At 39.0% G+C, this 26978-nt stretch overlaps 1 protein-coding gene across 3 annotated transcripts in view; it reads left to right on the forward strand.

The window, feature by feature from the left end:
* Positions 1–26089, forward strand: part of ASAP1 (ArfGAP with SH3 domain, ankyrin repeat and PH domain 1) — a 148542-nt gene extending 122453 nt beyond the window's left edge. For 2 of the 3 annotated variants that reach the window (XM_065753174.1, XM_065753173.1), the window contains exons 22-30: positions 1188–1255; positions 3311–3418; positions 4648–4876; positions 13366–13527; positions 15976–16042; positions 18082–18140; positions 19100–19599; positions 22844–22966; positions 24882–26089. In XM_065753174.1, the coding sequence (XP_065609246.1) occupies positions 1188–1255; positions 3311–3418; positions 4648–4876; positions 13366–13527; positions 15976–16042; positions 18082–18140; positions 19100–19599; positions 22844–22966; positions 24882–24956 (1391 nt within the window). In that variant the 3' untranslated portion in view covers positions 24957–26089. The remainder of the gene's footprint in view (positions 1–1187; positions 1256–3310; positions 3419–4647; positions 4877–13365; positions 13528–15975; positions 16043–18081; positions 18141–19099; positions 19600–22843; positions 22967–24881) is intronic. The other variant, XM_065753175.1, reaches the window with a different exon arrangement.
* The last annotated feature ends 889 nt before the right edge of the window (positions 26090–26978 follow it).

Genomic DNA, 26978 nt, shown 5'->3' on the forward strand with positions numbered 1-26978 from the left:
CCTGCATCGGTCCATTTTTTCCATCATGTCTTAAAAGTTTTCATTAAGAATGGAAACTCTAAACTGTTTACTCACACTTAATACAATCTGTTGTCTACCAGATGTTCTTTTTCTTGTCTCAAAATATGGCAGGTAGTATGTTTTGAACCTTGCATGTCTGGCTCAGGAGCTTTGTCATCATGTCGATAAAGGTTTGCACTGTCAGTTGTGGTATAGGAGGCAAGTTTCCTAAATAGTGCAAGCTGGAGAGTATGCACTTTTGTTTCTCTTTTTTTTCCTCACTGCCATCATTTTTTCCTCTGATGGCTGGGCTGTTTCAAAGTTCAGTTCTTATCTCATTGGCAGAAGTCATTGCTTTCCTTCACTTTTATGTACACCCTTAAGTTATTATTTTGATATTCTAATATTAACATCTATGAGAATTTAATGCTATCGTTTTTTTAGCAGTCATGTCTCTAATTAATCAAATGGGAAAATTATCTGTTACTTAAACGTCTATGTTGTCCATTCTGTGGAACTCTGTTGTAGGCAGATGGCAGAAGTGTGCTCTTGCCATTCTGGAATTGCTTTTCCCATCTTCACACCTTGAGCTGTCAAATAGGAGCACCACCCCTTAGGCCTTAAAGCATCAGGTTTACTCCTACAGTCAGAAAATTTGGAATATATGCAGTCTCAATCTATGCGTGTTAAGAAATGCTCTGCTCTCATTTCTCAGTGCACCTCTGGTCTTTCCATAAGGAACGTTTTTGCAGCTAGAAAGTTTGTCAGTGACTCTTGTCATCTTTAGAACAGAACTTATTTGAAGTCTGAACTTGAAAACAGCTATATATTAATTGCTCCAAATAAAATGTGCTTGGATCAGTATATGCATCTTACCCTGTCTGCTTGCTTTGTCTGCTTACTGTAGGTTTTAGTGGCAGAGGAGTTGAGTGGAGATTGAAATGACTACTTTTCCATGTTCTCTCCTAGAATGAGCAGGAAGGTTATGGGATTTGGGAACTATCCTAGCAGAAAGAACCTGGTGATACATTAAATGCATGAATACTTGAAGAATTGTAGAGCTACAGCTGCTATAAACAGATGTTTTTGATCACTTTTAGAAGCTACTCTGCTAACAACAGTGAAACATAATCAATCGATTCTTTAAGCATCTCAATTATTGCTCTTTTTATTGTTGATTATTGTAGTTAATCAAGCTGGAGAGACGGCTCTGGACACAGCAAAAAGACTGAAAGCTGTCCAGTGTGAGGAACTGGTAAGAATGGGGTGAGCAGGGGAGAAGCTTACTTCTTTAAGATGTGCTCTACTTAATGTATCCCTTCCATGGTACCTCAGATTTGGTTTTGCTCCCAGCTGCCTGAAGTCTTACCATGCTTTCAGTTCCTGTTTGTTTTTTATCTTTGCAATACACTAACCATTTTCTTCGTAACTGTTCAAGTGAAAGAGCTCACTTCAGCTGGAAGTGCTCTAATATCTTAACCAGTATATTTGCACATAATAAATTAGAGAAGGTTAGGTACACAAATGCTAGTTAATGGCATTTGATGTTCAAAGACATCTGGGCTTCATCACCTCAAAGGTTCTTAGATACTTTTTTAGGAGTACAGAACAGCCCCAAAATACTGAATTTGCTGAGAGCTTTCAGCTGTGGATCTTTGTTTCCTGCTTTGAGTTCCAGTCAGTTTGATGGGTCAGTTAGATATTTCAGAGATGCTGAAAATCTTTTTACAGAAGAGTATTTAAGGCAATAATAAACCTCCTCAGAGAAGACAGCGAAGATGTAGATGCAAAATGGAGCCAGAAGAGTTTGCAAAAATGGCAGCCACTTGCTGCTTAATTGTATTTCTCAGAACTTTCCTGTCTCATTTTGACAAACCCAAAAAGCTATTTACTATTTCTCTGGTAAATTTAAAACACTTTATTTCACAACTGAAGGTTCTTGTCATGTATTAGTATGCAGTCAGGAAGGCTTATTCTTCATAGTTCAGAATCTTTTTTTTTAGTTCTTGGAATGCAAATCCACATTTTCCCATGGCTGATAGGAAGGGTGGTGCTCTTGCTGGCTTCTCCCATGTGTGCTATAGGCACTGGTTCCAGTTCAGTATTTTGAGTATTCCAGCAGCTGAGAAACAGATCAGCTGTACAATGTGCAATTGCAGTGCATTTTATTTGTAGTGCATACTTAGGTAACATGTGCCATTAGTGTGGACCAGCTGATTGTGGTAAAGAACAAACAAGAAATAGGATGTTATCAGCTTATCTAAGCAGTTAATTGCTTTAATTATTGTAATTGGAATTCTGCAAATACCCAACTCCACTATAGTTAACTGAGAGAATGAGAGCATTTACCAGTTTCATATTTTCTGTTCTTGAAGAGGAAAAATGTCTGTATTTTTTCCAAAAGTGCAGATGAAATGAAGGGAGGAGTAGGAAAAAAATGAGTGAACGTCTTGTTTACCACGGGCCAAAAAAATGATGAAATATCTCAGTGCTTGCAATATCACAAATAGCACTTATTGATATGTATTGATTTCTGTTGCTTGGAGTCTTAAGTGTGCAATTACATTCAGTTTCAGCTAAATAATTACTTACAGGTAATTATTAATACTTACATAACAGATTGCAGGTAGTTTTCTTCCAAATTTTATTTAGGGAGGATCTCATTTGGTTACAGGCTCTCCTGAGCCAGTTAGTACCCAGTAGCCTACATCTCAAAGGATGTGAGGGAATAAATAATGATGGGAAATAAAAGCAATGAATGCATGAATTCATCTCCTCATAAGGTGAACTGTGCTTTATTTTTCTTACCTGATAGGTGAAGTAGCAGTAGAATTTCAGAGAATGTGGATGTGTTGTTTAGACTGGCAAAGCAGAGTGGGGAATCTTCTGATCCCATTAAAGAGAAGGAGCATTTGAATGCTTAAACGAAAGTACTGTGATTCCACCACAGAGACTGTGGTTTTGGAGGGGTGATGGTTTTGTCCTAGAATTTATAAGTAATTTTTGCATTTCTGTCTTCCAGATGCCTGCTGCTTTTGTGCACGTATCTTTTCTCCCTGCCATCTTTTCAAATTCTTTTCAAATGTGGCAACTTCTACTCATTTTGAGAAAATCTTCCCTTTTTGGCTTTTAGCAGTTCTTCTTTTCCTCAAATAGCAGACTCCTGTGATTGTATTGAAATTTTACTTGTAATGCCTGGAAAACTTTAAAAACTAAGAATTTCAAGCAAATTGCTTGCTCTTAAAAAAACTGACTCGAGGGGCACTGAAGGAAGAGGCAGTGTGCCAATAAGAACTCTTATTTCTTTCAGCTTTCTCAAGCCAAGGCTGGAAAGCTGAATCCACATGTCCACGTAGAGTATGAATGGAATCTTCGGCAGGAAGAAATTGATGAAAGTGACGATGACTTAGATGATAAGGTAAACATGAAGTCCTGGTGTAGCCTTTCAAATTGGAAATGAATGGAAACTCCACACGCGTTTTTTTTCTTCTTCTTGCAGATATTGCAGCAGGAAAGCTGGTTTCAGGTTCTGTAGACTGACAAAAGTGCTTTTTGAATAGTTTTTTAACCTAGTTATTACAGAATTGAGTTTTAGAAGTTCTGCTTCAATAAGACATACTTGATAATACGAATCAGTAAATGTAGATTACTTGTGGTCATTTTTTTTCCTTTCTGAATTCTTGGTTTTGCGTTTCTAGCTGAAGGAAATCCACAGATAACATACTTAGTTCTTTCATGATTTGACAACAAGGATTTTAATTAAATTAGTAACTTGATGTAGAACTGTGCTGTATGTTTTATTCCTGGTAGAAAAAGAGGTAATGGAAAGGCAAAACTTGAGGGCATAGAATAATTGCCATTTGAGATGATGTGAAAACTTAGCTTCAGTGTCCTACTTTAGCAAGTGAGATAATTATTCTGTGCTCTCTTTTTGTAGTAAATGAGAAAATGCATCTCATATTTTACATGGGTGCTGTAGAAAGAAATGTGGTCAGCTTTATTATCTGTGACATTTGGGACTGAGAAATTCAGAAACCCAAATAATTTACGTATCCTCAAGGACAGTAGAGAACAAAATGATTATCTGTGTGAGGAGCCTCAGGAGAATGACTAATGCTATATTGGATGTAATAAAGCCTGCGTGAACCAGAACTACAATGAGGCAGATTGTGTAGCTCTACTTGCAGCTGTTAAGAACAGCTATGTGCATTCAGAAGATGAGCTGTACCGCTGAATGTATTTCAGGTTCAGTAAGCAAACCTGATGTGTCAGAAGTGGTTATTTAATTTTTAGTATTTATTAATGAGGTATTTTTGATCTTTGAAGCTGTCTAGTCTAAGTAAGTGCTATTTGAACTGCAAAAATTACCCTTAGCTTCTGAAAACTTCTAGGTTTTAATTAGTATATTATTTTGTATATTGTATATCTACTGCTTTAAGAATGAATCCGACTTTACTTGATGTTACAGTCTTTAATTTTCAGTTACAGAGATCAAATCTTTCAGGTTTGATCCTGAGCAAGTAAGGAATATGAAGTTATTTTGTATGCTTGTGTCCTATAGAATATGTTCTGTTTTATTCTTTCTCAGCTGTATGAACTGTATCTAGTGTTTAGACAGCCCTATAATGTATGCATTTTTATTCACAGCCTAGTCCTATAAAAAAAGAAAGATCTCCAAGACCCCAAAGTTTTTGTCACTCTTCAAGCATTTCCCCCCAAGACAAAATGACTCTTCCTGGATTTAGCACTCCTAGAGACAAACAAAGACTCTCCTACGGAGCTTTTACCAATCAGATTTTTGCTTCTACAAGCACAGATTCACCCACTTCTCCAACTGCAGATGCTCCTCCTCTTCCTCCTAGAAATGCTGGCAAAGGTAAGTCTATCTTTAAACTGAGGTGCAAACAGTAATTTTTCCACGATTGTCCTTCCTTTAAAATCAAGTGTATTACATTTAAGATGTAGCATAGTTTTCTTATCTTAATGTTTTAATATGGTCCAATACATGTTCTTATCTTTAGAAAAAAAAGAAACAAGGAGTGGGTGCTTTGTAATGGACTTATGTTCATAACAATATACATGAACTGATGAAAGATTATAAAGTAAAACTGATAAATAAAGTTGGTTTATTTCACATAGAATTTCTGCTTATATTTTGGAGAAATCTCTTAAAACAATTTTCATCACAAGTCTGTGAATCTTTTTAGAAGAATGTTGCTGATATGTGGTGCTACAGGATGATGTGGTGTTCAGTGTCTGTCAGAGGGCCAAGAAGCATTGAAGGAAAGGAGGTGCAAGGTGGCATTGATGCATTAAGGAAGGATGGGAAACTGGTGTTGTTTACCTGGACTTGTGCAAGGCCTTTGATGTGGTCCTGCACGACATCCTTATCTGTAAATTGAAGAGATGAATTCGAAGACTGCACTGTTAGGTAGATAAGGAGTTGGTTGCATGGTTGTAGCCAGAGGGTTGTTTTCAGTGGCTCTATGTCCAGGTGGAAGCTGATCCACCAGCAGTGGGACCAGTGCTCTTCAATATCTTTATCAGTACATGGGTAGTGGGATTGCGTGTACTCTCAGCAAGTTTGCTGAGGACACCAAGATGAGTGGTACAAATGACACAGTAGAAGAAACACCATCCAGAGGGACCTGGACTCTCAAAAAGTGGGCACCCAGGAATCAAATGAGGTTTAACAAGGCCAAGAGCAAGATGCTCCACTTGGGTTGAGGCAATCCCAGGTTTGAGTATTCAATGAGAGCAGCTGTCCAGAGAAGAACTTGAAGGTTCTGTTGGTTGAAAAGCTGGACATGAGCCAGCAGCTTGTGCTTGCAGCCCAGAAAGTCAGCAATATCCTGGGTTGCATCAAAAGACAAGTGGTCAGCAGGGAGAGGGAGGTGATTGTTTCAAAACTGCTCTGCACTTGGGAGGCCCCTTCTGGAGTACTGTGTCCCCAGTAAAGGAACTATGTGGAGCTGTTGGAACGGGCCCAGAGGAGGGCCACAAAGATTATCAGAGGGCCCGAGAACCTTTCCTATAAGAAATGTTGAGGGAGTTAAGAATTGTTTAGGTTGGAGAAGGGGAGATCTCATTACAGCTTTCCAGTACTTGAAATACTCCAGTGAGGAGGGGGCTGACTTTTGACATGGTCTCCTAGTGATAGGATAACTGGGAATGGCCTTAAACTAAAAGAGGGGAAATTTAGGTTAGATGTTTGGGGATATTTTTTAACTAGAGGATGGCGAGGCACTGGCACAGGTTTCCAAGAGAGATTGTGGGTGCCCTATCTCTGGAGGCATCCAAATCCAAGTTGCCTGGCAATTCTGCCCATGGCAGGGGGATTAGAACTCGGTGGTCTTTAGAGTTCCCTCCAACCTAAACCATTCTGTGATATGATTCAAGGCTCCCTCTCCTTGCAGTCACTGTGGATAATGAAAAAATACCAGATTGACCTGGGAAGGTCTAAGCAGGTTGGTATGAAAGTTTGTTCCCTCTCTGCATCAAGACACTCCTTTTTCATCTTGGTAAGCACCATATAAATGTGAATGTCAGTGAAAAAATACCCACTCTATTGCCAGATGCTTAACAAGTGACATATTGAGAAGCTGCATGAAATGTCACCTGTTCTTCCCTGAGAGAAACAACAGTTATGGTCCTGTAGAATTACCTCTAAGGAAGATATGTGATATGGGTTGATGGATTTGGCAGTTAAATCAATAGTTTTTTCTTGAAAGAGAAGAGAGCTTACAGGACTTTATTTTGCAGTTGTAATAGATAATGACTCTGTCTGTAGCCTAGATTTAAACTTCAAAATTAGAGGACATACTTGTGAAATGAAACCTGTTGCTGTAATATAATATGTGCAAATCTAGCTTCAGAGCAGCAATGGCACCTACTTTTTTTTGTTTTGTTCCTCCAATTTATTTTAGGAACTTTATTGTGAAAATTTTATTGCTCATGAAGGCTACAATGTAGTTTAAGGTTTTAATGGTTGTAAGTTCTTCTTTAATTTTTTAAACTTTTAGTAAACTTTGTTCTTAGTTGAGAGCTCTTCACCATTATTTCTAACACATAAACAGTTAAAAGGGACAGAACAGAATCAGCTGACATCAGAGGTCTGCTTTTACACAGTGCAAGTGCTGTGTTTAAGAACTACTGTTTCACCATCTATCTTTTGTCGTGTACTGGCAACTTCAGAATCCCTTGACTCTTATGTAAAAAGGCTTCTTTTCCACTAAAAGGCAAAGCAATTTTGCCAGAGTATACTTTCTTGATGAGATTTCATGATCTGAGCTTATGTCAGTGTAATTTGGAACTCATTTGTACTGCTTGTGACTTTACACTGTTGACCTTCCTGTTGGTATCTGAGATAGAGTAAGCCCTCTGCAACACCTAAAATAACATTATCAGCAATAATCTCACCCTAAATCCAAAGCACAGAACCACACCAGAAAGAAAATTTATTCTAAGTCGGAGATTTTCTAGCTTCTCATGCAATCCTGCCATTGAGGAACTGGGGGGTGCTCAAGGAGCTGGTAGGGAACAGAACCAGGACCCCAGCTGACCCAAGGTTGCTGGGTTAAACTACAGCAGTCCTTTTGGAGCCCAGCATGGGATTCTTCAGGTTGAGATAATGACATATCTGACCAGAGCGTGTTAGAACAAATTTGTTGCAAGTATTGTAGTAGTCTAATAGCTGCTGGTCAGAGTGTTGATCTTTTTGCTCTGAGTTGTTGTGCTTGTTCTCGTAGTTGTGTTATGGAACACACTTGCTGTCTGTTCTCTCTGTCGTGCTATTTCTTGCCTTTTGGGGAGGGATGAAGGTTGTCATTTTGCTGTACGGTGTGCTGCTGGCTGGCAGTATGTTAATGTGACTGGTTGTGAGGCCAACCTGGCATTTGTGCTCATTTCCATGTTTCAGGAACCATTTCTCTGAAACTATTAATAATTTCACTCTTTACCTTTTCTCCTTGGAAGGCTGATTAGTGATAAGTGGCATGTAGTGAGGGATGGCATGGGCAGATGCCTGGAACAGTGAGCACTTCTGTTCTGTAACCAGACTTGCCATGGTTCTAAAGGAACTGGTTAAGGTAGTTGCCAAGCCACTCTCCATCATATTAAGATCATGGTTGTCAGGTGAAGTCCTTAGTGACTGGAGGAAGGGAAACTTCACTCCCATTTCTAAGGAAGGGAGAAAGGAAGAGCCAGGGAACTACAGACTGGTGAGTCTCACATCTGTGCCTGGGAAGATGGTGGAAGAAATCCTCTTGGAAGCTACACTGAAGTGCATTTGAGATGATGAGGTGATCTGAGGCCGCCAGCACAGCTTCACTAAGGGTACCTCATGCCTGACCAATCTTTTGGTCTTCTATGAAGAAATGTCCATCAGAGGACGAGGACTGATTTTTGTTTGCTTGGATTTATGCAGGGCCTTTGACTTGTAAACCCTCAGCAAATGTGCAGGCGTTGCTAAGCTGAGGGGTGCAGTTGATGCAACTGAAGGAAGGAATGCCATCCGAAGGCACCTGGGCAAGCTTGAGTGTGGGCCCTCAGGAACCAAATGAGGCTCATCAAGGACAAGTGCAAATGTTTTTGTGCTTGTGTCTGGGGCAATCCCAGGTATCTGAACAATGAAAGAAGAAATCCCTAAGAGCAGCCCTGCCAAGAAGGACTTGGGAGTCCTGGTGGACAAAATACTGGATGTGAGCAGCAGTGCGTGCTTGCAGCATGGGGGGCCAATAGTATCCTGAGCTGTGTCAAAACAGGGCAATGGAGGTCACTGTCCTCTTCTACTCTACCCTCATGTGGCCCCATCTGTGGAGTACTGCATCCAGGCCTGGGGCTCCCATCAAGAGACAGACATAGAGCTGCTGGAGCAGGTCCAGAGGAGGCCATGAAGATGATCAGGTGGCCGGAGTGCCTTTCTTATGAAGAAAGGTTGTGGGAGCTGGAGAAAATGAAGCTTCAGGGAGACTTGGTCACCACCTTTCAGTACTTGAAATGAGATTATGGACAAGATGGAGACTGACTTTTTACATGGTTTGTTAGTGATAAGACAAAGGAAAAGCTGTTTTAATCTAAAAGAGAAAAGATTTAGGTTAGATGGTAGGAAAAAAATTCCGTACTCAGAGTGCACTGGAACAGGTTGCCACTCTGTGATTCTGAGTCTAGGTTTCCTCGTTTGATAACTGTTAATTAAAAAAATCCGAAAGTCAAGATAATTTGTTATTGGGTTTACTTATGCTCTCAAAGCTGAGAGTCAGAATAATTAATTTGTTATATCATAAGCATTTGGTATCAGGTCTCAAGTGAAGGTTCCTCCAGCAATGGCTTTACAAGCATACCTATCAGCTGTACCTACCTGCATGCCCGTATCTAAACAAAACAGCTTATTTCATTAACTCATGACTTCTGAAAGTTGTCAGCCTGCATTGCTCACAGGATCAGAGATCTTCTAGAAGTCCAATGAATTAATTTGTTCACGTGATAGCTTTTTTTCAGCTGTTGGTGCTGCCTGGAAAGCAATCATACAGGTCTTTATTTTGCTTTTCTTAAACTAAACAAAATGAACCTTTTTTGATGGAGTATTTGAATTCTGTCATTGAAGTTTCTTTTCATCATACTAACCCTTCTTTGTACGTTGCTGTTTAAATCAGCTTTCTGGAATACAGGTGACTGGAAGTTTAAGGTCTGTTGGGGTACAATTTTAACGTTGTGTATATAATCTTGTATTCTTCAGCCTTCAAGGTCATCCAGATTCTTCTATTTATTTTGAATGCTGTTAGGATTCTACAGCTCTCTTGCCTATACTTAGACCTTTTTTTTACATATTTTTATAAATTTGTTGTATATTTTAGTAAGCAATACTACTAATCTCAGTCCAGTTCTATATGTTTGAGTACTGTAATAGGAAGGGAAGGCTAGCTGGCAACTGTAGTTCTCATGTCGTTACATTTGTGCTACAACCCAATCTATGTAATTGTTTAATATAAATGTTGGCACTTTTTTTTTCTCAAACAGGATTTTTTAGCATTAATTATAGAGTACTCTTCATATGCTAATATTGGATCAGTTTGTTTTCCTAGCTTTCATATTTGGAATGACTGATCAGCTTCTTTAATTATGGTTTTATTTTCAATACTAAGGATATATTGTCTACAATAAGACAAAATGAAGATGGCTTTTGGTAGCATCTGCAAAAATTGTCATCGTTGTAAGTGGCAAAAATAGCAATAACTTTTGTTAATGAAAGTACTATTTTTAATATAAACTTAACTTTCCTTTGCAGTACCTGTTCTACCATTAACTGGAATACTGGTTCTACCATATCTCTCATTAAGTGGTAAAAAATACATAATATGAAGTTTCTACACTATAAAAACCACAGTTTAAGTGGATGGTAGCAGCTTTGCATGTTTTCACTAGAACACAAATTAATATACTAACTGCACAAAGGCCAAAAGAAAGAAATGCACTATTAATTGCAGATATTACCTAGCTGTTTATCATAGTACTGTAAGTTTGAGATGAAGCAGAGTCAAGGTGTTTTGAGGTTGCTTTTTTTTTAATGTTTATTTGAGGGGAGGAAAAATGTTCTTCATGAAATGTTTTCTTACATCATTGTGAATCTCACATCATTAAGATGACTGTGGAGAAGAATTGGCTGACTTTTTTGCTGCCTGGTTAGAATTTCAGAATACTTTTGATCTAGAAAAGTTCTCTGATTATTATTTAGAAATACCTATCTAGCCTTGTATAATTGAAAGAAAAAAAATAGCATTTTTTTTGAGACTTCATGTAGTATGAAACATTTTAGAATAATTTTACCAGAGTAGTTTTACCAGCAATTAATATGGCATCAGATCTTTATAGTGTTTCATCAGCTGTTTCCATGGACTGATTTAAATTTGAGAACATTTCCCACGTTTACTCTAATCAGTGTCATGTGACTTACATCTCTTCCTGAAAAGATGCTTACCCTTATTTGTTGTTTATTTGAAAGTAAATTTTGTGTTTCGGCCATCTAATCATTAGTGGATATCTTGTAAATGATTATTTATTCCTTCCATTTAAGTGCCTGTGAAATTTTTGTAGTAATATGTGCTAGGAGTCAGAAAAACTGCATCATTTTCAATACTTTATCACCTTTTCCCTGTAATTGCAATACACCATGTGAATTCTTTAATTCTAGGAGGGAATAATGTTTTTAAATTCTTTGTTGTCTGGAAACATACTACTGGTGTGAAGTGTGAAATACTTCATTATGCTTGTAAAGCTTTGTAGGATTAGAAACTATTCATAGAGGAGAAATCTCTGTTCTGTTGGTAATAAAAACCTCAGGTTTTACTTCATTTAGCAATAAACATAGTATCGTGCATTTCCAACGCTTTAAGCAAAGTTGGCTCTATTTCTCACCTACAAGGAAAGGCTTTGTGACCTGGGTCTGTTCAGACGAAAACGCAGAGGTGATCTAATTGCTGTTTATAGATATCTTGTGGGAGTCAAATGGACATGGCCAACCTTTTTTCAGCGGTCCGTGTGATGTACAACTTGTGGGGAGGGGGAGGCCGTGGCTGTACGGGGCGGTGAGGCTGTAGTGCAGTTCACCCCACAGGGCGCTAGGTGGCGGCACACTTGAATCCGTGGGTCGTTGCCACCTGCGGACGTTCCGGAAGTGAGCGCCTCCTTTCGCAGATCTGAGTAGAGTACGTCTCACCCATCCTGACATACCATTTATACTTTCAGCGTTTTTAAAAATGATGTTATTGTTAACACTGTATTTCTACCTCTTTTTCATTTTACCACCCCCACTCTTGTATATAAACTCATGAGGTAGTTTCTAGTGGACACTGGTTTGTGTTTAAGTGCATTAGCAGATTCCAAACTTGGAGAAGTTAAAAGGAACTTCAGTCAAAACTTGCATTGGGAGATGATTTTTCTTTTTTTTTGTTTTTTAATCATTTTCGTCATTGACTTGGATGAAGAAATAGAGTCCGCTCTCAGCAAGTTGGCTGATGATACAAATCTAGGAGGAATGGCTGGCATGCAAGTAGGCTGTGCTGCTGTCAGTACAGGTTAGGGGATGAGCTGTTTAGAGAGGAGCTCTGCAGAGAAGGACCTGTGTGCTCTTCTGGACAGTGGGTTGGCTATGAGCCAGTAGTGTGCCTTGGTGGCCAAGAAGGCCAATGGGATCTGAGAGTGCATTAAAAAGAGCCTGGCCAGCAGGTGTAGGGGTGTTTTCCTCCCCCCTCTGCTCTGCCCTGGTGAGGCCACATCTGAAGAGCTGTGTCCATTTCTGGGTCCTCAGTTCAAGACAGGGTAATTCTTGAAAGAGTCCGTCCAGTGGAGGGTGAAAAAGATAATTAAGGGCTAGGAACATCTCCTGTGTAAGGAAAGGCTGAGAGGCCTGGGGAATTGAAGACTAACAGAATTAATTGAGATAAGTGTCACAAATAATTTACTTTGGCAGTAATGGTGACTGACTGAAGCAGTTGTCTCCTCACTGCATGTTTGTGCCCTGCACTGCTGGCTTTCTTGAGCTTCCTATGAAGATATTTTTAGTGGTGAATGATGAAGTTGAATAGGGGAAACTCATTTTCCCCTGTGGTAACTGTTCCCTTTACCCAGCACTTGTTTCCATGTTCTGTAAAATACATGTGTTGAATAATACTTGTGCCAACATCGATTCAGGGGAAGTACAGGCTTTAGGGTAAAGTTGACCACAGAAACCACTAGAAGCACGTTAAACAATCTCAGCCTGATAAAGGGCCTTTCTAATATTAACTTCATATAGGCAACATACAACAATTTGTATTGCTCTAAGAATGTGTATTCTGGTGTGTTTAGATCGAAGTTAAAATGAAAAATAACTATGGAAAATTTTCCATAGTTTATTTCCAAATTATAAAGTAAAGGAAATTTGAAGATATCTATTTCTACAGCCTACTCCAATTTACTGATATAGTGTACTCTAGAGGAAAAAAACAAGACCAAAAAGCCTAGCCATGTAATTGAACATCTGGAAAGCTATTTCATTCTGATGTGAAATAATAGTAATTGGAAACCCTACTGCTAAATGTTAACTTAAGATTTCTTTTTAAACACCTAAGATTAAGATTCCTGGAGTGATTAATCCTGTATTTTTAAATGGTATATGTGTCATTCTGTTGTCAAGTTGCTTATATTCCCACAGCTGAAAAGATTAACAGTGTGGTGATTGTGTTGTTTGATTCAAACAGTGTTTTGGCATGGCTTATCTTTTGATTTTTTTTCACTGCACTTCGCTGTGGTCTGTGATTTATTTTTTTTCGGTGCTGCTTTGCTGTTGATGCACATGTATTTGTAAGAAGGTTGTTTGTTATCTTGCAGGCCCACCTTCAACCCTCCCTCTAAGCACTCAACCCTCTAGTGGCAGCTCCACTCTTTCCAAGAAGAGGCCACCTCCCCCACCCCCAGGACACAAAAGAACCCTCTCTGACCCACCAAGCCCACTACCTCACGGACCCCAGAATAAGGGCCCAGTTCCTTGGGGTGAGTTTTGAAACGCAAGACAAAAGGGCAGGGGCAAACCTTTATGATGATATATATATAATATTTGGTTTCTTTTACCTGCTGCTTGCTTTCCTGCAGCTTGATGTGATGTCAGCTTAGAGAAATCAAGTCTGTCTGTCACTGTAGCTTCCAGGCTTCTGTGTCTGAATCTCACTTGAGAAAACTGAAAATACTCCCCACTTCCCTGGGACCCCGTTCAGTTTCTCTGCCGCCTCCCTCTCTCTGCCTTGGCTTCCCAGGCTGCTTCACCCACATCTGCTGCATCCTGCCTGCACCTCCTCCCTCAGCCCTGCTGCTGCTGTGAGCAGCTCACTGAGCTGGATGGATCTCGCATTGGGGCAGGTACACCTCAGTGAGTCCATGCAGCTCACCCAGTTCCCAGAACTGCTCATCTCCTTGGGGCTCTGCTCCACGTTTCCCCTGTGAAGTATTCACATCTAACTGGTGGGATGTGTTGTCTTTCATGTTTTCAGGTTGTGTGATGGAATCTGTGCACGTGCAAAGACTGATAAGTTTGCATCCTTCTATCAGCAGAAGTTATAAAGGATCAGTGCTTTATTTCTTTTTAACAGGACACCTTTCTGGCAGAAGCTTTTTTGGAAGTATTTTCTGTGCTTCTCAAATCCTCTGTTTTTGTGACAGTCACTTCTCTATGCATGCAGCTTTTCCCTGTAGCTGTAGATCTTGGGCCCACATAACTTTCTGTAATTCTAGTCTTGTTGGCAGAATCTTCATAAATCCATAAACTGGAGTCTCATGCTTACAAAAAGGGGTCATCCATATACCACTCATCTTAAAGACTATTTTCTTTTTGTTCTAATCTAAGCACAAAATGGAGATGAAGCCTAAAAGCGCTTTTTTTTCCCCCAGCAAGTTGAGTTACTTGTTAAGTCACGTAGGATGTGTGATTTGATAAAATACTTAATCTGAAGGAGAAGTATGGGGTTGAATGTAAAGCCTTTTTCTCAAGAAATGCAAATACTGGCAATACTCTCAATTACCTATTTCAGATACGTGGAGAAAAAGTGTTTCCTAGAGCAGCTCTGTGCTGCTTCACAGGCAGTAAAAACATTGGAAGAGCTTGGGCTTCAACGATGATTTTTTGTTTTTCTAACTTTTAAGTCCAAATCAGCACCTGAAATATTATAATAGATACTACGTAATGTGACTCGAGCAGAACGGAAGGTGTGGTGGAACCTGAGAAGTTGGTGGCAACTGTTCTTTAAAAATACTACATAACAATTGAAGGAAAAATAAAGTACTGGAAGGCGCAAGTGCAGAACTAACCTGTGCTGCGGTTGCAAGCAGAACAATCTTTAGCTTATGTGTAAGCAAGCTAAGTTACTGTTACATATGTTTCAGAAATGCCTTTTAGGTTATTTTGGATTTCCATGGTGACCATGAGGTTTTCCTTTCTTAGACACATATGATCTACATGGTAAAGGTTTATTGTTTGTTTTAGTCTTACTTTTGTACTTCTCCATTTTTTTGTACAAAAGTATTTTTAGGAAGGCTCAGTGTTAGTCTGCTGTTTCATTTAGACTTCAATGCAAAGAATGGTATCTAGCAAGACACGTTATCCTTTTGCTTAGGAAGTATTTTGCATTCCTGGATCATTAAATGTTGCTTCAGTAAATTTTATCTCCAAGATGAATGTAATGTTTATGAATTTGATTCTAAGACTGTTCAGGTGAGCTACAATAGAAGAGGGAATGATAAAGGCACTGAAAGAGGAGTTACCTGATGATTAGTGAAAGTTTCCTGTTAGTGGTGGGTTGGCAGTAGGACTAGATGATCTTAGGGATCTTTTTTTCAACCTTTATGATTCCATGAAGGAGTTCAGAGTCAGTTGGGTTTGGATTTTGATACCTTTTTAAAAGTTGTATATACCTAGGAATCTTGTCTTTAACAGGAGTTAATGTTTATGGTAATGCTGTGGTGACAAGGCTTGAAGAACTGCCTTTGCTGTTTTAATGACTATACAATAAAATATCAATGATCAGAAACTTGATTTGATTCATAAAAATAATGATTTAAAAATGTTTTGTTATGAAGCACATCTGTCATAAATATATTCAGATAATGGCCCACGGTATCTCCTGTTCAGAGAAAAGTGAAACGCTGTATTCAAAACAAGTGCCTTACAGCATAAACTCAGAGCAGTGTAATTCAGTCTTCCCTTGCAGGAGGCGTGAGCTACCAGTGAATTCTGAAACACGTTATGTGAAAGGTCAGGTTGGATCATTACGGTCCCTTTTTCAGCTACAAAATGGTTAGTGAGAATGATCTTTGCACTCTTCAGTCACGTCTTATAGGGCACACTTGAAAGAGTGCTGACTTAGCACACTCTCTGCTGCTGATGTTTCAGTTACCATAATGTTCAGTTACCCTAATGTTTATTTTTGTGTGTGTGTTTTTTCGTTTCAGGTAATGATTTGGGCCCACCTTCAACTAAGGCTGCAAACAAGTTTGAGGGGATGTCTCAGCAGTCAAGGTAAAAGTCTGTATATGAAAGTGAAGGTGAAAACTTATTTAGGATATAAATAATATATTTAAGTGCTGCTACACTTGACATTCATAAGAGGAGGGTAGCTGCGCAAATCTGATGCTGGATGTTGTTAGTGAAAAGTCTAGGTAGCTATATATTAAAGATTGACTGGGTCTGTTCTTTCAGTTTTATGTCACGATGTATTTTAATTCCTAAAAAAAAAAGGATAGGGATTAAGCTTTGGTGTTTCATTGTATTCATTTTGAAAAGTTAGCTGCACAGAAAAATGGTGCTGGAATCAGGGCTGCTGATACAGCAGAACACTTTCTGCTTTGAACATATTCTGACAAGCTCATCACTTTTTTCCTTATTTTTTGAGTAATTTTTCAGACATAACACTTTTTTTTTTTACTCACTGGGTTTTCATGCCTTGATTCTCCCTGTTTGCAATTATTTTTTTTTTAAGATAGTTGGAATGAATGTAAGTATCTCCCCAGGAAGCAGAGCTAGGAATCACCTTGTTATCACCTGTGCTTGCAGAGCCTCCCACTGTGGTGAGCTGGAGTTCCCTTAGCAAAATGTTCAACAGGCTGACGTCCAAAGGCACAAATCTCATCAGAATTGTAATTCACGACAGCAGAGTTACCTGTCATCATTTTCTTCTTTATGTTACGTGGTTAAATGGTGCCAGGCCAGATGGTAGTTGAGGATTAAATTGAGTTAAGGAAGCAAGTATCTTATGAGATTGCTTGTTTGAGGAAACAGATGTCACTCTTGTATCTTGATTGGGGTGAAACATTTTCAACAAACAACTTATTTTCATAAAGATCAGGTCTTCCTTGCTTTAAAATGAAATTTGAATGTAAGCAGAACTCCTGAGGATCCTCTTTTCTCATTGACAGTAGAGAGTAAAATGAATTGCAACCATTTATATGTACTTGTAACTGATATTTTCAAACTTCTTAGTTTAAGCTGAAGATAATGTGTCCAAAGGAGAGCTGGCTGTGATGTGGGTTGACTTACATGTTGGCAAGAAATTGTGGGAGTATAATTCAGTGTCTAATTAATTAATTAAAATGAGCTTCTTGGAGATGTGCAAATTAACTAAATTAAAATTGGATTTTTACCAGAAGATTCTGAGCTCTTTTTCAAGATGTGGTCATTTTACAAGTATCATCTTTGTTTCCTACTGTATGGTGCAAGAATGATTCTAAAAACCATAAAGTATATGAACAGAATTGTGTATTTTTTTTTCCACAGCCTTTTTCTATTAAAAAAATGACTTGTTGGAAGGAACGTGATGCTTTTTGTTCAAAATTATAAGAAGTTTTACCCTCAGAAGCCATATTTGCATTGAGCCTGGTGTTAATTCTTAAAAAATAAGTCCACAGTGGAAAGCATCAGTAGAAAGCTTTGGTGGTGCACAGCTGTCTGAAAGTTTGATGCTGTACTGAAAATACTCCTGCCTTACTTGTGCTGTTGCATCCGGGGCTGTAACACAGCTTACCACAGCGAAGCGTGTTGCTTGCCCACAGCTGCCCGTGTTTCCCTTGGAGCAGCAGGAACACCATCTCCTGATGCAGTTGCATTCTGTGTGTAGTTATACTCACACGAGGCAAAGACTTAATCCTGGAAAACTTCAAACCCTTGGCGTAAGAGCCAGAGGATGTTTTGAATGATTCAGGCAAGTTATTTAAATATTTAAAGAGCAGAATTTCTTTTAAGTTCAGGATCTGTGCTGCTCTTTCAGCTTCGTCCATTTTCAGAGTGTTTTTCCACACAGCTCAGTCTGCAGAATTAATCTGCTGTGTAGCATTAGAGCTGCTGTAGGGTTCATGTATCAATTCCTGTTTGAATAAGTGGTCCTTTCTTAGTAGTGTTTTGAGCTTCAGGCCTGATGCACACACTAGATGACAAGTTGGTTATACGGCAGAAAAAATGTGGATTTTTTTCTAAATTATGGATGTATAGAGGAAAAAAATGGGAAAGAAAAAGTACATTTTGTAGCGATTGTAAGCGCTAATAATTCACATCTGTTGCTTTAGCACTGGGACTGCAAAGACTGCACTTGGCCCTAGAGTTCTTCCCAAACTACCTCAGAAAGGTAAGTGATTTTTGTGGGTGTTAAATGTATGCAAGAGCAAATACTTAGTTTTCAGCAAGTTTCATTTTTAAATTACCACAAACAATGAAACTTTAGCGAAACTGAAAGGATTTTGGAAATCAGGAGGCTTTTATTAAACTAAAAAGTAATTTGATCTGTAGAATGTAGTGAAGGGGAAAAGAAAGAAACAGAAAAGTTGGAAGAGAAGTCATGAGGCCATCCAGTCCAATTTCCCCCTCAGAACAGGCCTAACTTCTTGACACGGGTGCACGTTGCTCAGTGCTGTCTGCAGTCATGTTTTGGAAGTCTTGGTGGATATTCTCTGGGCTCCTGTTTCCATCTTTGACTGATCTCATTGGTAATTTTTTTCTTCTTGATAACCATATGTCAAGTTTCTTAATATCTCTAAAACGCTCCCATTGCCGTGTTCAAGAATCAGGCTTGTACTTCTTACAGTACTTGGTTCCTTTCAAGTAGTTAGACGCTCATTTAAATATATCAGTGACAAACTTGCTGAGACCATCATCCTTCCTCAGTGGTCTTTTATTTTTAGAAGTAGTTTTAGCCTCTCTAAATAAAACCTTATGAATTCGAAGGCTTTTTGCATTTCATCATCAGTAGGCTAAAAAGTAGTAAGCAGACCTGCATATACATACAAGTTCACTTCTTGTCCTCCTGAAGATTTTACTGATACCAGTCCTGAAACTAGACTTTTCTTTATATGAAGTTCCGTTGTGTGTATGTATGAGTAACTGGCATTAATGACAATTTTCATTACAGTCACGTCAGCGGGCTGATGGCTTTTTTGCAAAGTCCATCTTTTTCTTATATCCACTGCGTTTGTTAGGTCTAAAAAGCAGTCATGTTATTTCACCGTAAGCAGTTAATCTCTGAATGTAATTCTCAGTTCTTTAATGTTTGAAGGGGGTTGTGAATGAACTTTGTTCTTTTTGTTTTAGTGGCACTAAGAAAAATAGAAACCAGTCATCATCTTTCAATAGATAAATCCAGTCAGCACTCGGAAATGTTTAAGCCTTCACTGTCCATCGATATACCACAGAAACCACAACCTGGAGATTTGCCCCCAAAGCCTCTTCCTCTGGAACTAACTCAGAAGCCTCAAGTAGGAGATTTACCCCCGAAGCCTGGAGAACTACCCCCAAAACCTCAGCTAGGAGACTTGCCACCAAAACCGCAACTTGGAGACTTACCTCCAAAGCCGCAAATAAAGGACCTTCCTCCAAAACCTCAGCTGGGAGAGCTGCTGGCTAAAACACAAGCTGGAGAAGCATCACCAAAGCCTCAGCCCTCAGAGGCAAATCAGAAATCTCACTCCTTAGATCTTTCTCCAAACGTACAATCTAGAGACGCCGTCCAAAAGCAGGCATCTGAAGAGTCTAATGACGTAACGCATACCCTGCCAGAAACGCCTGTGCCGCTTCCCAGGAAGATCAATATGGTGGGTATTATTGCAGCTACCCAAACGTTTCCATGCAAGGCTATGAAGTTTCTCTAGGACTGTCTGTGCAAAAAAGAAAGCCCTTGAGCTGTACACAAAAGCAGGTGATGTTATGGGCTAGGATGGGGAATTGTGTGCTCTTCCTGTACATCCAAGCTGCTTCAGCAAATACTTAGTGTTTACAAGGCCTCTTGCGTGCCGGCACAAGTACGTCATGTAAGATAGTCTTGGGAAGATGAATGGTGTATTCTGATTTACTAGGGAATTTGGCTATTTTTGTGTGTGCCAGTCATGCTTCTGAATAGGCATTTTCCTCTCCTGTCTTTGTTGCTATATAGATTACTACATTTGTTTGATTTTATTTTTAATTATGAGCACCTATTAATGCAAACCTGCTGGTCAGTAGATAAAAATGTAGTTTCTAGATCAACTGTGACAAACAGGTGAACATCCCTGTCATGAATATTTAATGTTGGTGTACTTAAGTGGTTAACAAAGGTTCAGATGCATTGCTCAATTGGCAAAATGGACGTGGCTGTGTGGTGTGTGGTAACAGAGCTGGGACTATAACTAGATTCCAAGTCTGCTTGTTCAATCCCCAGTTCATCTAGCTATTTATCTTGTGAGCCAGTGCAATTTCCTTCGAGTGGAGATTTCTTCATGCATATGTATACTGAAATCATTCTATGAAACTCCAGAGTGCTCTCAGGATTTTTCGTCATTAAGAATGCATCAAAAAGGAGATGTTTTTGCTTGTCAGATTGGCAATGCAAAGCGCTTATGTGAAAGGAAATGTGACTTCCGTTCCACTAGTGAAAGCAGAGGGTGAGTTTCTCCTTTCTTGTGCTCGTCTGAGAAAGAACACTCTCTGCAGAGCCATTATTCTCTTGGCTTCTGTGATTGACTGCTCTGTACGTTCGTATTTGAACAGAAATTGAGAGCTGTTGCTTGAATTTCCCAATGTTGTATAGATTAGGTGAAAGAAAGTATGAAGATCATAAGGTGCCTGCAACTATGATTTTTTTTGATGCACTTAAATATAAAGAAGGAAATAACACTGGGCATTCTCAGCTATTGTTTCCTTCTAATAGAGTGAAAGAAAGCAAACAGTGCATTTGATTTTTTTGATATCGTGTTTAAAATCTCCTGTTTTGTGAGAAAGATCACAAGTAAAAATTCAGTGCTCTCCAAATTGAACCATTTTTGTCTATTTGTCTATAGTTAATTAGGTAATTTCACTGTTTGGAAGTGATCCAAGTGATGATGTATTTATGATAAATTATACTGCAGTTTTTTGTGTCGTTGTGTGCGTGCTTGTTCACTGCACGCCTCTCAAGCAGTGATGTGCAGGTGTTCATCTTAAACGTGTTTGTGCTTTCAGCCTGTCGCTGTGTTCTCACAGCACAAGCTGAGGAAATGCTGTGTCACAGTTCATTAAGTCCTGTGACAACAGCCAGCAATGCTTTTGCTACTGCAGTCTTGACTTTGAGTAGCCACTGGGAAACAAAAAAGGCAAAAATTGGCATAAATTCCTGCATTGGAATTTGTAGAGAATCAGTTATTCAAAATTATTAGGTATAAATACTGGTGGAATATAAGGAATTGAAAGGATATTTTGGAAGAAATTAATCCTATTCTGAAATATCACTCAACACCTGAGTGGATTCAGCCCCATTCTTTTGTGAACCTTCCCAAGGTTAATACCAGCCCAGGCTTGAGTTCTCCTTTCTCCTAGGTGAAAGGAACAGAATGTTAAACCTTCATCTGTGGTATTAATCAGAACCAGGAGGAACTGCAGGCATTTTGTTGTGTTCTCACAAGCTGAGTTGCCTGCAGCCCTCAAAGGTTAGAGGAACATATCTTTCTTCTCCCTCCTGACTGAAGGAAAATTTCTGTGAGGCAGAAGCTGTTTCCCTTCATCACTGGAGCATCGATTGGAAGTTCTCGTAGTTTGCAAAGCTTCTCTGGAGTTGAGAGCGGGGACTGGTTCCAAACATCCATATTAATATTGCATTCCAGTCCCTTGTGATAGTTGAGATTTTTGTTCACGTTATCTGAATTTGTTTAAAAAAAAAAAAAAGAAAGAAGAAAGCATTCTTTGAAGTAACTTCTTGCTGCAGTAAATCCTTGCTGGGGAAAAAAAAAAAAAAGGACAAAAAAAGGACAAAAAAAGTCCTTTGATCTCATACAAATTTCACCTAAGGTATTTCTGTTCATTTGTTTCAATAGTACATTTTTCCAGTCCTCTGTAGTGTTAACTGCATCGTCCCTTACATATATCACTGTTATTCTTCTATAAGTTGACTTTACTGTGGGTGCTCCTTGCTGTGTGCCTGTTCTGCCATTGAGCTGCAGGCATTTTTTTGCCAGAATATGGAGGTACTTCAAATGGGAAGGTAACAGCAAAGAGAAGACTCCCTAGGAAATTTCCTCTGTCAACTTACTTCTGGCACAAATCCCTCTAAACCTGCTGACTTTTCCTTCGTACCCTCCTGCTTCTCATCTCCTTCTGCTCTTCTTGTTTGCGTTCTTGTTATCTGACTCCCTCTGTTCAAAGAGGAACTGTAGTTTTTGAAGAAGCGCAGAGTATAAAAATACAGGAATATGGAGTAGCAGTGTATTTCTGCGAGTATTAAGTAGCAGCAAATTCGCTAGTGTTGCTTACTAACTCTTTTTGGAAATAATTTAAAGCATTTCTCCTGCCATGGGGAACATATGTTCAGGGAGGAGTCCGTGGCTCAGGCTTTTTTTTTTTTAATGTGAGTTGATAGTATGCAGCAAAATATGACCTAGAAAATGCTTGGATGCAGAACAGCAAAGTTGTGAGAATATTTCTTATGAATTGTCATCACAAAATGGTACTGCCATCTGAAGTTAGCAATTATTTAGTAAGAAATTGCTAACGCTCTGGTTTGGAAGTCATTCAAAAAATAATTTCCTGATACATTCCTATAAGCATGTCTGAATTCAAAGAGCACTGCTTTCCTGGTAGACTCCAAAACTGCACGGAATGCTGGGATTTCAATATGCTATTTTCCTCAGCCTTTAGCTCTCTCTTAATGCTCAAAGGAGCCTGGATTTCAGTTGGTTCATGTGGTAGTGCTGTTCCTGGGCTTTTTGTTGAGGTTCGGTGTTTGTTTGGCTCTTTTTGTTGTTGTTTAATTGTGTATGATAAGACAGAATTGATACAATATGTTTCCTGTCTCCCTCATGTCTTCCATCTCAAACTTTGCTGTATTTTTAGGGGAAGAACAAGGTTAGGCGAGTGAAGACAATTTATGACTGCCAGGCAGATAACGATGATGAGCTCACCTTTGTTGAAGGAGAAGTAATTATTGTAACTGGGGAAGAGGACCAAGAGTGGTGGGTACGTATCTTTTTCTTTTATAGTTCCACGTTACTTCCTTATCACTCTTACAAGAAAGCTGCTTTCTTTTTTTTTCCAATTTTTTGCTGTTTTTCTATTTCTGCTTGTATGTTCAGGGGTTGGGAGGGGGAAGAAACCATAATATGCAGCATTTAAATTTGTATTAGAGGAGACACCCTTTTTAATGTCTCCTTCTTCTGAGGAGTCTGCTGGCCCCTGCTTGGTTTGGCTTCATTGCTGGATCACAGTAACACATCTGTATTTATGTTCAGGCAGTAATGCACCCTAGCCTTCCATCAAATATAAAGAGATGGTGTCCTATCATCACTCCATTTAGCGTGCTTATACTTTTCTATGAAAAATGAGGTGTGTAATTATCTCCAGTACTGCAGGAACATTAAGTTTTAACTGTAGAGGCTGCTGGGAGTCTGAAAAACTTTGTAATTAGCACCGTAAGCTGCTGATTTTCTTCCCTAAATGAGAGGTAGTTAATCAACGTTTTCTTCCCTCCTTTGGCATAGTTTTGTATCATGACCTCCCCTTCACTAGACTGCATATTGTCTTTGGTTCTTTCATTGCTAACCTCAGGCTTTCCCAGCCCTCTTGGAGGCTCCAGTCCTCCCATGACAGTCTGCTTGCTGCCTCCTACCTCATACTTCCCCACCTAGCAGCTATTACTGGGAAAAAATAGACAGATTCAATTCAGATTTGATTAAAATAAATTCTTATTGCAATGCTGCCTATCAGTTCCTAATCTGAGTGCAGTGCAGCCCTTGCTGCTGTGGTCCTAGCTACACGGTTTCCTTCCATTCATCAGTGAGACATTTAAGTGCGGAAAAGCTTTGACTGAAAAGATGGTATCAGAAGAGCAGCGTGCAGTGAGGAGCTGCTGTATTAACAGCATCGTCCAATCCTTGATTATACTTTCATTAGTTGCTGAATCTGTTTGTGAAGTACCCAGGGGGTTTAAAAAGCCAGGTGCCCAGCAGATTCCTTCATGTTCTCCAGTTGGAGCATTTCTGTGAAGGGAAATGAGGGCTGCTGACTCATTTGCTTCAAAAATTTGGCTCTATGAGAGGAAATGGCCAGCCCTGCACGCTTCCCCTTCCCATTTTGTTAGCTCATGGCAGAGGAAGGAGGTACGATATTCTGAAAGTAGTGAGCAGCTCTGGAGCTGGACAAGAGTGTGGACAACCAAGGCTGCTAGTCCAGTGCTGTCAGTTTGGACAGCTGTTGATAGTAAGGTTTTTTTAAATGTGAAAAGTTCACATAAGAAGTGCCATTTTTGTTAGAGATTGCTTGGATATTTCCTTATAAATGATTATGATGTAAAGTGCTTAAGAAATTGTATGTGGAGGATGCTTAATCAAACAGTGCTGTTATTTGTTATAAGCACATAAGTCATTAGGAAGTCATAGAGGAAGATAGTCGGGCCTGTATCTCTTTGAGGGAAATTTTGCTAGGATTTCTTCTCTCCAGCCATGCAGTTTATCAAAAGTAACTTCACAACCATAAGTAGTTATGTGGGATGTTCAGGATTTACACAGTTAACTAAGATGAAGGAGTTTGAGAGATGTGACTTGATACTGCAAGTCAGTCCATCAATGAAAGAAAGTAGGGCTTCGGTTGTGGGGAGATCCTTGAAATTCAGCAGTGTGCATTGTCCCTGTGGGTTTTCAAATTCAACTGTAACTGCTTTGTTCTCTTTAGATGCAGTTGCTTTGCCTCATAAATAAGCTTGTAGGGTTTTATTTTGTTCCTTTGCACAAAGTTGCATGTTAACCAAGGATGCCTTAAGCTTGCAGAGGCCCCATAGCATCTCTGCAATGCTGCTGGTTTTGAATAGAGTTAATGCTGTCTGTGAATGTTCTTTGCGTGTATGGCCATTGATTTGTTTATTTCTCCTGTGTTGCAGATTGGACACATTGAAGGACAACCAGAGAGGAAAGGGGTCTTTCCAGTGTCCTTTGTGCACATTCTGTCAGACTAGTAAAAACAAATAAAAAACCCCAAACTTAAGCATTGCACATTCTTCATGCAAGACGGGCTTTTTAGCAAAAGCGAACGCTGCTGCCTCCCTGTAATCCTGTGCACAATTGTATATATAGCTGCTGTTACAAATTAAGAATTCATTTAAGTTTCACCTCATGAGGTTGAGTTATATGTATTGTAAATATACTGTGTTATTCTGCCTTTGCCAGTATTATGGTAGCCTTGGAACCTGGCACGCCTTATTGGGTTTGTTGAAGCCATCCTGGGCATCTAGCACTTACATCTCTGTCTATGCTGTTACAGATACGTATGAACTGCCAGCTTTCCCAACATAGGTGGTCTCCATCAACCATGTAACTGTACAGAAATGACTGTTCCTAATAACTCGATATTCTCAATATACAATTAGCAGAAAGTTAGAATGAGTGAATGGTTTTGGACAATTTATAAATCAGTCTGCAGTTTATAAGTGTATGCAGTTTACAGCTATGAAACCCACTTTGTTATTTATTTAATATAGTGCTCAGTTAAGTGTAATTATGAAGACAAATATTCACTGACTTTACAGATAACAGTAATGTTTTATGGTGTGCATACAGCATTTCATGTTTATATTCTGTGGACCTATGCCAAACTGTGATTGCAGTTCCCCTGTGATATTACCTCACTATGAAAAAGTTGCAAAATTATTTCATTCAAAAACTTATTTTAATGAAAATTAGTCATATTGTACTTTAGTAGGTATATGTGAAATTTGCTGGTTTCTTTCACGGAACTCTTAGTAACCAAGGACTTATATAAAACGTTGACTGTTGACATTATGCATGCATTTAGATGCTTACTTGAAACCTGCCTTTGTACAAAAGTAGTACTGTAGTCATATAGCTACATTTGAAGAAGAAAAGAAAACATTTTAACTTAATTGTTATTCAGATTAATGTGAGCTTGCAACCGTATTTGTTTATAGCTGAATTGGCTCTTTGGAAATGATTTGTGGGTTCTTTTTCCTCTGTCTTCAACCTCGCTAAAAGTTAGTTCTCTGAATAAAATTTCTTAAGTGGTGGTAGAAGGATAAATTTAAATTATTTTTAATGGCTTTGAGGAGTGGATGTGACCTCTCATGCATCTGATCAGGCCATTAGCGGTACGGCTCAGACAACAGCTATGGAGTTGCTTTTAGGAGCTGTAGTAGTCTCAATTCAAAGCACCAGCTAGCAATTAGTACTGTTCCAATTAGAAAGCTGATTTGTAGAAAAACCAGGAAAGGCTGCGTTTGACCTGAGGTTTCTAGAAAGTTGGTATAAAGCTGCATTGCCAGAAGACACTTAAATGTATTACCAAAAACTGTCATTTCCTCTGTTACTCTCAACGTTATTTCTTTTAGACTTTGAAGCACAATGCAGTCGTGTGTTTCTCCCATAGTTGGTCTGTGGCGAGTTCCATAACTTCCAAACATAGCTTTGTGTTCTTACGTTAAATGTTCTGTTGGCTTCAGCACCTGGCCCTGTTATTTCAAAGCAGGTTGTCTTGGCTGCATGGAAAGATTTTCATTTCATAAAAGCACATTTCAGGCTTTGAGAGCTTTCCTTTCTAATTCAGTTTTACTAGACTGTAGTCAGTGAATATTTAATTCTGTTTGTGGTAATATGGAAACAAATAACAGTCCAAACCCCAAATGGAAAAAAAAATAAAAATGGAAACAAATGTATCAACTGATATCAACTGATAATGGCTTTATCATTCATGGCAAAAGCTTATTAAAAATAGAAGTAAAACATTGCACAAGGAGTGAGCGAGCCTGCTGGCATCTAATCTGCAGTATTACCAGTTCCAGTATTTCAGAATCTACTCTGTTTTCTATGGCAAGGAAGTCAGGATTAGCATTTATTTAGCATTCCATATTATCCATTAATACAATGTTTTAAGTCGCATTAAAGAACAAAACCTATTCACTTTTGTGGTCAATTGTATTTTTAAATGATCTTGAAATAAACTGATAAAAAGCAAACCATATAAAGAA

This window comes from Cyrtonyx montezumae, unplaced genomic scaffold, assembly GCF_038088225.1.
Source record: "Cyrtonyx montezumae isolate F1298 unplaced genomic scaffold, pur_monq_1.0 scaffold_8, whole genome shotgun sequence".
Classification (NCBI taxonomy): Eukaryota; Metazoa; Chordata; class Aves; order Galliformes; family Odontophoridae; genus Cyrtonyx; species Cyrtonyx montezumae.